This window comes from Amia ocellicauda, chromosome 4 (assembly GCF_036373705.1).
Source record: "Amia ocellicauda isolate fAmiCal2 chromosome 4, fAmiCal2.hap1, whole genome shotgun sequence".
In the NCBI taxonomy this organism is placed as follows: Eukaryota; Metazoa; Chordata; class Actinopteri; order Amiiformes; family Amiidae; genus Amia; species Amia ocellicauda.
The window spans coordinates 44,767,345-44,782,906 of NC_089853.1; the positions used below are offsets into that span (position 1 = coordinate 44,767,345).

General features: G+C 39.5%; 1 protein-coding gene across 6 annotated transcripts in view; it reads left to right on the plus strand.

The window, feature by feature from the left end:
* The window catches only part of zmynd8 (zinc finger, MYND-type containing 8), a 28,835-nt gene extending 13,350 nt beyond the window's left edge, over positions 1-15,485 (plus strand). For 4 of the 6 annotated variants that reach the window (XM_066702496.1, XM_066702492.1, XM_066702494.1 and 1 more), the window contains 16 exons: positions 667-729; positions 882-974; positions 1,158-1,245; positions 1,443-1,498; positions 1,691-1,768; positions 2,403-2,518; positions 2,616-3,088; positions 3,309-3,449; positions 3,777-3,929; positions 4,054-4,563; positions 4,915-5,448; positions 5,939-6,129; positions 6,227-6,307; positions 6,540-6,618; positions 9,971-10,210; positions 10,675-15,485. In XM_066702496.1, the coding sequence (XP_066558593.1) occupies positions 667-729; positions 882-974; positions 1,158-1,245; positions 1,443-1,498; positions 1,691-1,768; positions 2,403-2,518; positions 2,616-3,088; positions 3,309-3,449; positions 3,777-3,929; positions 4,054-4,563; positions 4,915-5,448; positions 5,939-6,129; positions 6,227-6,307; positions 6,540-6,618; positions 9,971-10,210; positions 10,675-10,847 (3,069 nt within the window). In that variant the 3' untranslated portion in view covers positions 10,848-15,485. The remainder of the gene's footprint in view (positions 1-666; positions 730-881; positions 975-1,157; positions 1,246-1,442; positions 1,499-1,690; positions 1,769-2,402; positions 2,519-2,615; positions 3,089-3,308; positions 3,450-3,776; positions 3,930-4,053; positions 4,564-4,914; positions 5,449-5,938; positions 6,130-6,226; positions 6,308-6,539; positions 6,619-9,970; positions 10,211-10,674) is intronic. The other 2 variants (XM_066702495.1, XM_066702497.1) reach the window with 1 other exon arrangement.
* Positions 15,486-15,562: the final 77 nt, after the last annotated feature.

The following is a 15,562-nucleotide window of genomic DNA, read 5'->3' on the forward strand; positions in this document are numbered from 1 at the left end:
TTTACAATAACTATATTTAGTCGTGCAATTTTAAAATTACTTGGTTACATGTAGAAATACCAATAATGTAGCACTCGAAAATAAATTGGGTATAAATAAAAATGTATGTGTATTTTTCTGCCGGCCAATTAAAATCAGTACCCAAATTCTATCATCAAAACGTAAGTATGTACAGGTTGAAGGACGGTCCTTGAGATGGGCAAATTGTATTTCTAATGATTTTTACTACAAAAATCGCAAATTTGCTGAAGCTGGACTTCCAGATCAGACCTCTTCTTTCTGGGCTAGTTATTTAAGCAGTAAAATCCGAAGCAGAAGGGAATTCTAGAGATTACTGGCAAAATATTTAGGCAGCACAGGAGCCCTGGCTGAATCTCTGGTAATCTCTGGTTGCGTTTGGGTATTACTGTGATTATATGTCAATGGAGAAACCAAGGGAATGCAGATTTTAAGAGTTTATGCGCCGAACTGTTCCAGCCAACGAACGAACACCCTCCTCAGCACCACAGTGCTCTTACAAATTGTAAGATCATTGCGTCTCAGTCTGACATTTCAAGGGATTACTTCATTGGCCATTGACATATAATTTTAAATAACCCCAAGTGTCCAGACAGCTGAGTTGAAGCTGTTATCTGGTGAGGAAAAGCTCTCCTTGCTCTCTTTCAGGACCAACCACGCTCGTCTCTCTCACCTCATGCAGCTGCCCACCAGAGAAAACCTATTAATTGGGTAAAAATGCAATATTTACGATATATCCCTTATTATAACTGGAGTGTTCAAAATTAAGCAGTCTGTCTGGAGAACCACATGTGGTGATGAACTGTGCGTTTGTATCCGGCTCATCAATCTCCTTTAACTCTTTGTTTGTTCGTTGTTAACAGACAGAGCCATTTCAGAAGCCAGTATCTCTGGAACAACATCCTGATTACGCAGAATATATTTTTCATCCTATGGACCTCTGCACGTTAGAAAAGGTAGCTGAACAGTTTCTTGTGCTGTAAACTCCATTGTAGTTTAATGAACTCGAAAGAAGGGTTCATTTGTAATTCATATTGAAACTATATATTTTTATAATGAGAATGTGTTGTCTATTGAAAATTATATCTTCTGTGCTTATGTCTGCTAATTGTCAAAATTTGTTTTTGGATTATCCTTAGAATATAAAAAAAAAAATGTATGGCTGTACAGAAGCTTTCCTCGCTGATGTGAAATGGATTTTGCACAACTGCATAATTTACAATGGAGGTATGTATTACAGAATCTTTCAGAGAGACTCCCTTCCTTAACCATTAAAATAATAATATATATTTAAAAGATTCATATCATGAAGCATTTTTTTTGAAAACGTAAAAAATTTGATTGAAATGAAAGCAAGCAAACTGATGAAAACAGGACACAAAAATGCAAACTAATTGGTAACAAAACATAACATTTAATTTTAGGTAACCATAAGCTGACGGCAACAGCTAAAGTCATCATCAAAATCTGTGAACATGAGGTGAGTGCCATTATACATGATCCAAATCACTGTTTTCTTTATTATTTTTTGTTAGACAATCCTGCATTTGTTTATATTTTAAATGTATTGATAATTAAGTTTTGATTCAGTGATAGAAATAAGTTATTAAATTAAGTCTGTGTAATAGTTACATTTCCTGCCTGTTCATGTTTATTTGGTCTTATCTTGCAGATGAATGAAATAGAAGTTTGCCCAGAATGCTATCTGTCAGCTTGCCAGAAGAGGGAAAACTGGTTTTGTGAACCTTGTGTAAGTTTAGAGTACTATTTAATTTTCATCTGAAAGATTTCCTTCCTGTTAGTGCTGTGCCAGTAACCCGTATACTGCCTCACAGTGGTGTCACGCCCTCACTGCAGTGATTAATGTTGTATTATTATTATTTCATATAAAGTTGTGCTTAATTTACCCGCAGCTAGAGAGAAACTAAAACAATCTGTGGTGAGAGACATTGGAATAGGGGTCGGTCAGGTTGTTCACAGCTGTAGCGTCAACACATTTCCATAAAAACTGTACTTGAAAGGACCTGTTTTGAAGACGTTGTGTGGCTGTAGTAACTCTGGCGCTTCAATCATGGGGATTATATTACTTTTATTATGTATTTGTTTAGTTCTGATGTTTCATTTAACAATAAAACAGCATTGGAAGGTTAATTAGAAGAGTCTTCCTACTTGCCCCCCAGTAATACCAACCACCGCAGTACATTTTTAAATGGTATATCGATACTAGAAATCTGTCACTGACACAGTCCTACTTCTTTTTTATTGTTTGTCTTTCTCAAAGAGTGAATTACTAGTAAAGAGTTAAGTTATTAAGATTAGAATTGTGTTTTGATCTTATATTTATAATTTCTCTTTTGCTTTTTATTTTTTTCATACTTCATTAGAGTAACCCTCATCCTCTTGTATGGGCAAAACTGAAAGGATTTCCATTCTGGCCTGCTAAAGCATTGCGAGATAAAGATGGGCAGGTTGATGCTCGATTTTTTGGGCAGCATGATAGGTAAGTGAAGACTGTAAATTACATTTTTATCTGCGTACAAAGGACACGTTATAATTCTTTGGGATTTGATGACCAAAATCCTTTCTTCTGTTTTCAGGGCCTGGGTCCCGATAAATAACTGCTACCTCATGTCTAAAGAGATTCCTTTTTCTGTGAAAAAGACTAAAAGCATCTTTAACAGTGCCATGCAAGAGATGGAGATCTACGTTGAGAACATACGTAAGAAGTTTGGTGTGTTTAACTATGCCCCCTTCCGGACACCCTACACTCCCAACAACCAGTTTCAGATGCTGCTCGACCCGTCCAATCCCAGTGCAGGGACAGTCAAGCCTGAGAAACAAGAGAAAATCAAGTTCAATTTTGACATGACGGCGTCTCCTAAAATCATTCTGGGGAAGACTATGCTTTCAGGCGGCACGGGCCGGAGGATATCTTTAACGGAGATGCCTCGTTCCCCGATGAGCACCAACTCTTCGGTTCACACGGGCTCTGATATTGAGCAGGAAGAGAAAGGCATCAAGGCCCCAACGAGTCACTACAGTGCTGGGGAGGAGTCAATGGACTACACAGGTAGATCAAGCACCAGGCTTTCACTTTTAAGTTCTTTTTAAGAGTACTGTAACTGGACTTCTGTTTGTTTTTCCCAACTCTAAGAAATAGGTTTTGTGTGCATCTAATATGTAATTATTATGAATTAAGTGGACATGTTTTTCACTTTGATGTTTAATAACAAATATAATTTTGCTTTGCTTATACATATATATATTTTTTAATTTATTTTCCATCTTAGCGTCACCGGCATCTGCAAAGACTGGACCTGCTGGCAGTGTGACGGAGAGCCCCAAGCCATTCTCTTCTCAATCCTCTACACCCCTCGCTACCAAACAAGAGAGGACTTCTACTACTGGAAGCATCCTTAACCTTAACTTGGGTTAGTTTGGTTAAAAGCATCCATCAAACAATACTAATCACGATTATTTCTATTTACCTGGAAACGTTCCCACAAACGGGTGATGGTATCAGTTTGTTCGATTAAACTTTCCACATCGTAGGGCATGTTGTATAGACTTGCCAGTCTAGTGTTAAATGAACACAGGTAGAGTTTTGATCTTTCAAACTGGTGAAAAGAAATTTGCTTGACACATCATTGCATGCACTACTTTTCTACTCTGGCCCAGATTTATCTAGTAAGGAGATCTGTTACTGTACTGTTCAGAGGGAGTTCAGAGAGTGAGTTCTCCCTTTTCCCTTGTGTCAGATCGCAGCAAAGCTGAGATGGACCTGAAGGAGCTGAGCGAGTCTGTGCAGCAGCAGCAGTCCACGCCCGTCCTGACTTCACCAAAGAGACAAATTCGGAGTCGTTTCCAACTGAATCTGGATAAAACCATTGAAAGTTGTAAAGCCCAACTTGGTATGTCAATGTCTTTTGTTTTTTTTTATTCTCTTCTGGAAGTACAATCTAGTTCACCTATCTGAAACAGACCAATACATAAGACATTTATAATATGAGCTATGACTGTTTTGTTTCTACACAGGCATTAATGAGATTTCTGAAGATGTGTACACAGGAGGCGAGCACAGCGATTCTGAGGACTCGGAGAAATCGGACTCTAGTGACAGCGAGTATATGAGCGACGAGGAACAGAAGCTGAAAAACGGTCAGGAAGAGGGGGACGACAAGGAGAAAACCGAGCGGGACTTAAAGAAGAAGCCCAAAGCACCCTCCCAAAGCGACGAGAAGGAGAGCAACGCCGAGAGCACGGCGGCAGAGAAATCCACCGAACTGCCGCCGACGGAGAGGCCGAGCACGGATTCGGAGAAAGAGCCACCGGAGAAACCCAAAGCGCCCCAACATCCGGCGAAGGAGAAGTCCAAAACAAAAGAGGAGGGGAAGCAGACCTCGGTGGATGTGGACATGGACTCCGACTCGGACCGGGAACTAGTAATCGACCTCGGAGAGGACCCCAGCCGTGAACGCAAGAAGATCAAGAAGGAGGCAGGCTCTGTCAGCACGGCCAAGGAGGCGTCTGCAGTCAAGCTAGAGGGTGCGGCTTTGTTTTCCTTGTTTGGGGCTCTTGCCACTCGTCACTGAGTTTTGTAGAGGAGGCCACATTTATACACTGAAAAAGCCCATAATACATTTATACAACATTCGACAAATATATATTTTCTGAACTATTCAGAGTTCTTCCAGAGTTTAAACTCATGAGGTATCTGTGCTTGTGGTCAAAAGCACACTGTTCTAGGGCAAGTCAAGAAATTAATATAGTAAAATATCGTTCCTCCTCATTGCACGACTTATCTTGCGCTTAATGCAGCTGAATCGGTTTGTAGATAGGACCGGTTAATAGAAGCTTCTCCAGTAATGCAGGTGCATCTCATTTAAATTTTTGCAGGTAAAGCCCCTTCTTCCAGCACTGCTGCCCCACCTGCAAGCGATGTTTCCTCAGCTTCCAACGTCAAAGACCCCACTCAGGCTTCCATCACCATCCCGATTAACGTTGTGTCTTTCGCTGCTGCCTCTCTCGTCCCCAACACGGCTTCAGCTGCCGCGGTGAAGAAACAGCGCCCCCTGCTGCCCAGGGAGACGGCTCCGGCAGTGCAGCGGGCCGTTGTGTGGAACCCCACCAACAAGTTCCAGACGTCCTCACAGAAGTGGCATATGCAGAAGGTACAGCGGCAGCAGCAGAGTCAGTCGCAGAGCCAGGCGCAGAGCCCGACGCAAGGCCAGACCCAGACGCCAGGCCAGAGCCAGTCCCAGAGCCAAGGCCCGGGCCAGAACCAGGCTCCACAGAGTCAACCGAGCGCCCAGCCCCAGCGCAGTAGCCCTCAACAGCAGCCGCAGTCCCAACCGCAGCCGCAGTCCCAGCAGTCTGCACCTCAACAGCCTTCCCCCAGCACACGATACCAAACAAGGCAGGCCGTTAAAGGTACCAGATGCCCCCGGAAATATGTATTTTGTAGATGAAGATGTGCTTGGAATGATAAATCTCTCGTGGGCTTCGGATTGTTAGAGTGCTGAGATGGTTTTATTGAGGAGGGTTACAGTACGATCACTGCTAGAGGTTCTACTGATTAAACCGCATCATGGGGGGACATGTGGGACACGGATTCACCTGGAATTCATCACATGATCATATTGTCGCCAGGTGAATCAGTTTCCTTCATTTCTTCCAATTTTTGCTACTTAATCATCATAAAACTCTTATAGCTGTACTTCAGTTCTAAGTGGCCATCAGCTCAGTAAATGTAAACATAATCCAAATAGTCACATTTGGTGCAGCACTACTATGGATTGTGATTTCTTGGTTGGTAGATGCATGGTTGGTCACTGCATTAGTCCATGGCATTTGGGTCGGTTTTAAAGATTTGTTTTTCTTCTCATCACGTAACATGATTACTGTCTGTGTTTGGTTTCAGCCGTACAGCAGAAAGAGGTCACTCAGAGCACGTCTACATCTTCTGTGACTTTGGTGACGAGCACTCCATCCGTTTCTATGATCACCACACCTGTCACGGTCAGCACGCCCTCCTCGTCGGTCACGTCTGACTTCCAGATCGCCACCACGTCGGCCGATGTAGCAGCAGATATCGCCAAGTACACCAACAAAGTAATTATGTGCAATAAACACGATTTCGGTTAGTCTGAATTCTTTTTTTTGTTTTTGTTTTAAGAATGTATGTCAATGATAATGTTTTGAATTTCAGATTATGGATGCAATTAAAGGCACGATGACTGAAATATACAACGATCTTTCAAAAAGTACATCGGGCAACACAATAGCAGAGGTATGTATCAGCTGGTCAACTTTATTTCATTTTTTAAATAACCGTGCTTTTGAAATGTTCTACGTAATGGTGAGTTAGTAATTTGCATTATAGTCATGGTAGGGGAAAATGCATTTTTAAAGCCATAGAATATTCTCATTTTTTTTTTTATCAAAATGCTGATGTCAGAGTGTAGTTTTCAAGTACTTTTGTGTTACAGTTTCATGATGTGCCTAATTATTTTTTAATACAGATTCGACGGTTGAGAATTGAAATTGAAAAATTACAGTGGCTACATCAGCAGGAATTGTCAGAAATGAAGCACAACCTGGGTAAGGATTTGTTTCATTCTGTATCTTAAGATATCTGGTTCTTTGTAGGGCTGTCCCAAAGTGTACATTTTTACCTTCGAAGGTTCGGAACACATTACCAAACGAAGGTTTGTTGGTGCTAATTTGCATTTTTATTGATGTCACATTCGCTACTAGTGTATAGATTTGAATACAAATCCTACTTTTTTTATTTACAGGTAATCTATATAAACAACTCATTTTAAAATACAATGGGATGTTTTATTTTATCTCGAACAGTAATCATGTTTTTATTTATTTATTTATTTAAGCACACAGTTTATGTAGGCCTATAGATTGATTTTACTTGCCTTAAACATTTTAACCTTGCAGTAAAAGCACCTTACTCACAATAAACTGTATGCACGCTGACGAATACATGTTAACTTTAATTTGTATTTTATTCAATACAGAAAAGGTGTCGGAAATAGCGAATCGATGCAAACCCCTTGATGAATTGAATGTGTTCAGTAACATTTAAAAAAGACACAACTATACTGAAAGTAGTAAATACTAAAGACACTGGAATACAGAAACCTTAACGTTTGGGTTTACTATAATAAAAAGACTCCCTTCTATAGTTCAGAGTTTGTGTCAACATTATATAGCCTATTATTCAGTATATAATAATTATAATAATAGTAAATGGGTCAATTGAAATGACCGTGCAGAGTTAGTACAAAGCTGCATATTAAACACGGGTTAATCTCCAGTACGCTGCTTTCATTTCTATTCAATTGACCCATTAAGCCAATAAATAATGCATCATTATTTAATCTTAGTTGGTTAAGTGATCCTGGAGATTGCTCGTTCCTTCATGATATACTAATTTTCAGTTGCACAGCTTACATTAAGCTTTTTGTGGGTCTTTTGTTCATTTAGCAGAAATTTCCAAACGGCAGATGTTTTTCATTTGTTACGTTTTAAGTTTCCGTTATATTGCACAACACTTTGCTGTAAATATGGCGGATAAAGAAACTATAACGCAGATTGGTCCACAGGCATACTGGCAAATGGGGGATAGTGCTCTTTCAGAAGAAGAAAAAAATATATCGGTGTAATTGTATATATTTTTAAATAGCATTGTTTAAATGTAATCTGGTTCAGTGTTAGCTGACAAGACAGTGGCGACTGAGGGGCTTTTTATGATGGTTTTGAACTTTGTTCTATCCAACATCTTTTATTTAAGTAATTGGCAATATACAGTGCATCCGGAAAGTATTAACAGCGCTTCACTTTTTCCACATTTTGTTATGTTACAGCCTTATTCCAAAATGGATTAAATTCATTATTTTCCTCAAAATTCTACAAACAATACCCCATAATGACAACGTGAAAGACGTTTGTTTGAAATCTTTGCAAATTTATTAAAAATAAAAAACAAAAAAAGCACATTCACAGCCTTTGCCATGACACTCAAAATTGAGCTCAGGTGCATCCTGTTTCCACTGATCAACCTTGAGATGTTTCTACAACTTGATTGGAGTCCACCTGTGGTAAATTCAGTTGACTGGACATGATTTGGAAAGGCACACACCTGTCTATATAAGGTCCCACAGTTAACAGTGCATGTCAGAGCACAAACCAAGCCATGAAGTCCAAGGAATTGTCTGTAGACCTCCAAGACAGGATTGTATCGAGGCACAGATCTGGGGATGGGTACAGAAAAATGTCTGCAGCATTGAAGGTCCCAATGAGCAGAGTGGCCTCCATCATCCGTAAATGGAAGAAGTTTGGAACCACCAGGACTCTTCCTAGAGCTGGTCGCCCAGCCAAACTGAGCGATCAGGGGAGAAGGGCCTTAGTCAGGGAGGTGACCAGGAACCCAATGGTCACTCTGACAGAGCTCCAGCGTGTCTCTGTGGAGAGAGGAGAACCTTCCAGAAGAACAACCATCTCTGCAGCACTCCACCAATCAGGCCTGTATGGTAGAGTGGCCAGACGGAAGCCACTTCTCAGTAAAAGGCACATGACAGCCCGCCTGGAGTTTGCCAAAAGGCACCTGAAGGACTCTCCGACCATGAGAAACAAAGATTGAACTCTTTGGCCTGAATGGCAAGCGTCATGTCTGGAGGAAACCAGGCACCGCTCATCACCTGGCCAATACCATCCCTACAGTGAAGCATGGTGGTGGCAGCATCATGCTGTGGGGATGTTTTTCAGCGGCAGGAACTGGGAGACTAGTCTGGATCGAGGGAAAGATGAATGCAGCAATGTACAGAGACATCCTTGATGAAAACGTGCTCCAGAGCGCTCTGGACCTCAGACTGGGGCAAAGGTTCATCTTCCAACAGGACAATGACCCTAAGCACACAGCCAAGATAACAAAGGAGTGGCTACAGGACAACTCTGTGAATGTCCTTGAGTGGCCCAGCCAGAGTCCAGACTTGAACCTGATTGAATATCTCTGGAGAGATCTGAAAGTGGCTGTGCACCGACGCTCCCCATCCAACCTGATGGAGCTTGAGAGGTCCTGCAAAGAAGAATGGGAGAAACTGCCCAAAAATAGGTGTGCCAAGCTTGTAGCATCATACTCCAAAAGACTTGAGGCTGTAATTGGTGCCAAAGGTGCTTCAACAAAGTATTGAGCAAAGGCTGTGAATACTTATGTACATGTGCTTTTTTTGTTTTTTATTTTTAATACATTTGCAAAGATTTCAAACAAACTTCTTTCACGTTGTCATTATGGGGTATTGTTTGTAGAATTTTGAGGAAAATAATGAATTTAATCAGATTTGGAATAAGGCTGTAACATAACAATGTGGAAAAAGTGAAGCGCTGTGAATACTTTCCAGATGCACTGTACAAATCAAACGTTTTAATAGGCTATGAGGGACATCTGAAGTGTGGTTTAGTATTGTAACGCTTGCGGGGGGTTCCAAGGAGTAGACAAAACTCATCATCGTGGGTGCAACAACAACTTGTATTTATTATTAGTGCAGCACACACGGGTCTCAGGGACTGAACACACTCACACACTGACTGGTTCTTGAGCCTCCCTTCACCTTTTATCCCCTCTCCCTATGATTCTCCCCTCCGCACCACCTTTAACCCTTTATTGGGTGTGGTGGCACGCTACAGTATTCAAACATTGTCAGTTTCTATTAACAAGAGGAAAATAAAAAACAATGTGATTGCTATGTGACAAACCTCCGAAGGTGTGGGGACAAAAACGAACTTTTGAAAACGGCCCTACTTCTTTGCATTGCAAGTCAAATAGAAAGCTAAACAAATCTATGTTGGGAGCATTTTTTTTTTTTTTTTTTTTTTTTCCCCCCAGGCAATTGCTTTACTGTTCCTGTGAATTATCTGCATCTCCTCTCTTGTCCCTCAGAGCTCACGATGGCAGAAATGCGCCAGAGCTTGGAGCAGGAGCGAGAGCGGCTCATCGCCGAGGTCAAGAAGCAGATGGAGCTGGAGAAGCAGCAAGCGGTGGATGAGACGAAGAAGAAACAATGGTGTGCAAACTGCAAGAAGGAGGCAATTTTCTACTGTTGCTGGAACACTAGCTATTGTGACTACCCGTGCCAGCAGGCGCACTGGCCCGAGCACATGAAGTCCTGCACACAGTCGGGTAAGACTCATCCGAGCAACCAAGACTGTACAACATTGCATAAGATTACCAGTGACACAAACCTCTAATGTGCAGTAGCTATGATACTAGCCAGGTTTGTCACTTATCTTCCTTTTTTCCCCTGTGCATGACATTTATTCACTGTTAATATGAAACCTAGGCCTGACTTGTATTGACCTTTCTATCCACCCTCCATTTGTAAATTCCAAGCCCAGTATTTGGCAGTGACTTTCCACTGGGTAGATGCAAGAAGCTAGACACTGAGTGGTGCTCTAGGGTAATTTTTTGGAGTTCTCCATTAGTGGGTGGATTGAAGTTTAAATGTAATCCCTGTACTAGTCTAAAACATTAATCTCTGTCTAAGAGTTAAAGGCCTGTTGAAATGTGTGTGTGTATTTGGGGGAAACATTTATTAATTAAAGGGATTCATTGTTGATATATATATTTTTTTTTTGGCCTAATAGCCACTGCTTCTCAGCAAGAACCTGAGACGGAAGTCAACACAGACATTGTTAGCAAAACCTCTGAACCACCCACTAGCGTTCAGTCACCGCCCACGGAGACTACAGCTGTACCAACTGAAAAGGACTCCACTGCAGAGAAATCCAAGGACAGTGCATCTGTTAGTGTATCCTAACCTTTATTTAACTACATTGCAAACATTTATCCTTGTATGTATTCAGTGTCAATGTCTAATTCAGGAAAGGCTTTTAAAAGCGAAGTTTCTTGTTATGCCAATCCGAGAATGCAAATGCTTTCTGACTTCAGTATTAACAACCTGAGAATCACCCTTCACCTCGCCACCCCCCCACCCCTCTGCTCATCACACAACGATGACTGAGGGCGTAATAGCAGTTGCTCCATAACAAGTAGAAGAACTGACTTAAGTACAATCAAACTGATGAGTCTTACACAATTCAGAGGAGATGACTTCCACTTTGAATCAGACTTTCCGATACTGCAGTTTCAGTGTCTCCTCTCGAGGTCACTGATTTCTTTTTCAGAATTTGAGAATGCTTCTCTTTCTGCTTCTGTGAATCGAGGGCCTCTTGTCCAAAGATACTTTGGAACGGGAGGCCTGGTTCCAGGGTGTAGGAGACCGCAATGCAAAATGCAATCAATACACATAACGAACCGAGAGGATGAGGCACTCTGCAATCTAAAGCAAGGATAAGGGAACGTGTGACTGTCTTGCCAGTTACATACACTGCCAGTCCCAGATCCTCAGGTCAACTGTTAATCCTGTGTCTGCAGTAAGGAGTAGATTTCAGCAACAGCAGCGCAACAGCTCCCGACAACGACAGAGCTGTTTAAGGATGAGCAAAGAAGTTTCTGGAGGTACCTAAGTGACGATTCCTTTCTGAGAAGTAATACTTGGTGGGGAAACCTTGATTATACAAACGACCTATACAGCCTTGATTTATTACAGCTGCATAATCCATGGCTTTCTCATTAACCTTTGGTACGCTCTCCGGTACCCCTATCATACGTGGAACGGTTGGAGTCCCTTTGCGGTTCAGTCTCACTATGAGTATATATTGTATCTGTATGTGCCTTGCAGATGTCAGTGGGTTAGATCCATCGGTGGCCGGTTTAGAACTGGCAAGGGTGGGCGGGGGGTTTATTTTGTAGATCTCCAATTTCTCTGTTAGATATATGTGAAATAAGCTGGCGATGGGCAAATGCAATTGAAATCCTATGATTTAATAGTGTGTAGAAAAGACCAATCCAATATTTCCATGGGGGAAGAAAACAACACCATTTTTCTAATTGTAGCTTGCGATGCAGCTTTTTGTAGACCTGTCTTGAAAGACCCCTTTCCTCAGTATACATGGCAAGGGACAGGCATGACCGGTCCAGATAGCACGACTCCTCCTTTTATACACACTTTTAAACCCACTATAGTGCGTACAGAACCGATCCACACTTACAGAAACTGTGCAGTATAAACCTTCCATAGAGCTAATTATTTTTTTGTTTTATTTATTTTAATTTATAAGGGATAGTGGCATCTCCAAAAATGGCATTACTGTGTAACTAGCTAAAAACTTAATTTACATTTTTAAATTCAGAATGAAAGTTTTTTTGTTTTTCTTAGGGGGGGTACTGTTTTTTTTTTTTTTTCTCCCATTTATTTTCTTCTGATCTTCCTATTTGTATTCCCATGTACATTTGAATAGATACACATCTACTTCTGTTTACCAGATAAATAAATATATATAAATTATATAGAGTTTAATGCATAGAGATTCCAAACTATTCAGACAGTCCTACAGATACAAGCTCATTTAAGTCTTTATAAAACCAAAATAGTTTTACTCAGAGCATACTTTTCAGCCATGAACATGACCGCGCCATCAAATGTCCAAGTGCGAGGGGCTTGGGTCACGTGTTCCTGGAAACGTCTGTTCTATAGATAGATGCATTGTGAAAATACACTGGAATGTCAATAGAACCCTTTGTTCAAACTGCCTGTTACAATCTCTCTGAGTAGGGTCTCATAGTTCCATTGTGTTGACTGTTAATGATATACTTTATGTAATGGTATGATTCCTCCCTACAGAAAAAAAAGAAAACAAAAAGTGACTGTATACTTCACATGAACAAGCTGCCTTGCAGCTTTTGTGTTTACATTATGTAAATAAAGAACTGGGGGTCAAAAAGAACAGATCTGTCAAGAGCCTTATTCTCGTGATTGTATAGGACCATACCTCAGGATTGCTGAGACGGACGTGCTGATAATGATTTGGTATGCTTGCATGAGAAGACGTTTCGACGTGAACTGGCCCTTTTGCATAAGCTTTATTGTGCAGCACAAGTTATGAACACCACAATAGGCGACCTTGCCACAGTGTATTTATATGCAGTCCATTTAGATATTTATATATAATATGATTCTACCAGAGGTCATTTAACACCAGACGTTCTAGAAACTGAATATCTTGATTTTCTCCATGCTGTTTGTTTAATTAGAATCTTGTACTGCTGCAGAAACTCCTTGTCTATTTTATTGTGGTGTTTTAGATTGGATTGCCTACAATTTTTACAATGTTGCCTTTTGTTTCGTTTTCATCTGTGCAACATTGATTTTATTATGGCAAGCAATTTGAGTATAGCACATTTACAACTGTCTCTGTTCTCTGGAAACCAATGAACATTAAGTGTTGAAAACAGTTTATTTCTTTAAAAATATAAAAAATAATACAAAAGTTAAAATGGGGAGCCACACCCACATTCATATAAAATGCCTGACTTAACCTTAAAGAAATTATTGGCAGAGGAGACCCATTTGGAGATTTCAATGTATTTACAGGTGACATTTGGTGGGCTCATTTCGGAGTGACACACTCCTCTTCGCCTATCAGGTTGCAAGTGGTTTAGATGGCCGCTATTAATATAGCTTAACTGTTCAACAGTTTCTTGATGTATAAAAATGGTTTATGTTGCCCTCTGCAGGTCAGCCCATTTTCTTGGTTTTGCTTTTCAGCATTGTGAAAGTTGCTGTACTGTACCCTAACACTTCCACACTTTATATTTACAGTTAGTTTATACATGTATGTGTTGCTTGTTAGGGTAAAAAAAAATAGAAGGTTAAAAAAAATGTAAATAACACCCCATATGATTTTATTTTAGTATTTTTGTTTGGTTTTGTTTTGTTTTTGTTTCATTTTTTTCAAGTTAAAACTTTTTTTTAATGTACAGACAATCCCAGTAGTTGTTGCCCAAAATGCTGGGACTGTAGGCAATACAAGCAGGAGTTGCGGATGTCCAGACCACAATGGCAATGTTCATTTCCACATAGAGTAGAGCTGTGTACACAGGATGGAAGAGCCGAGTGTGTGAGTGAGGCAGAGAGACTGAAATAGAACAAATTAAAAGGTGAATATATTATATGTGAAACATGTAAAAATGTGAACCTGCTCGTCTGTGTACTGACCTTGAGAGGATGTGAAGATTGTTAATTTGTGTATAAGAACATGGGCTACACTACATTGTATAGCATTAGCTCCCTTTTCTTAATGAGCAGGGCTCCTTGTGTTGTGTGCTTCATATCCTGTCGTTTTTTATTATATTATTTTGTAAATAATGTGCAAATGTTGGATGTCATTAAACATACTGTACATTTCATTGTCACCTTCATTCATCTGTTTTAATTGTTTATTTTGTTTGGTGTTTTTTTTTTTTTCTTGACACAAGAAAACAAAGATCACTTATCACATCTGTTGGTTGTGCTTTTTGTCTTGTACATTTGACGCATTTGTCGTCCTGTGAGTTGATTCAGAATGTGTTTTTTTCTAATTATTATTCAATACTGTTAGTATAGATTTCTTTCTGTCAGCTGTAATATAAATCTAAATCTCCCAAAAAAAAAAAAAAGAAAAAAAAAATATTTTGAAACATGCAAACTACTTTGATCATTCCGATTTTGGAATTTTATTAACGGGATTATTTTTTGAAAAGAAAAATATATAAAGATTGTACAGTTTTTTAAAAAAACAAAACAAAAAAAAGAACATGACATACATTTTCCATGACTGCATCAAAACATTTGTGAGACGAAATGCTTAAAAGTTTGTTTTGATCCTTTTTTGTGTTTATTAAAGTCTGTTTACTGTGCTGCAGTATAGAAAATTCAGATTTGTGAAATTAACATTTGACATTTCTGTTACTTATTTTTTTGTTTACTTTATAAATATTTCTGCTAAATTTGAATCCCTAGAACAGGATTGTTTATATGGATTCAACAATATTAAAAGTTATTGTTCAACGAGTTTGACAGTAGAGTAACATGTTTGTTCTGAGTATAAACCTCTACATACATAGCTTCTGAAAAAATGAGACCAAGTGTATGAGTAGTTGTTGGAAAGTATGGATGATTAGCATATTTTGTTCCAGCCATTTCTGATTCAAAGTTAAATAACGGAGGAGGGATATTTGAGAAATGAGGCCAGAATATAAAATATTCTGTAGAGTACTGTTAAATGTATTTTCCTCAGTGTAAGAGGAGGAAAATGTGTATATAATTCCAGCTACTGTAAAAGTCTGGTTGGTTGTACATTTCTGAGTTTTCCATTCCTAATGTCCATTGTTTATTAAAGAGAATAACTGCATTTAAAATTGTTAGTGTAAAAACTTAAGTGTAAAAGAGAAAGTGTCCTTTTTATTTAAAGCCTATAATTTCTGAAACTAGCTTGCTTATAACATAAAGGGGATATGCATTGCATATTTTATTTGTAAATGTTACAATAAAATTATTCTGTTTTATTAAAATTGACCATCTTAGTCACTAAGCCATGACCATTCTGCTTAAGTCAGACACAAAAAAATGTAAACACCTTTCTTTAACACATG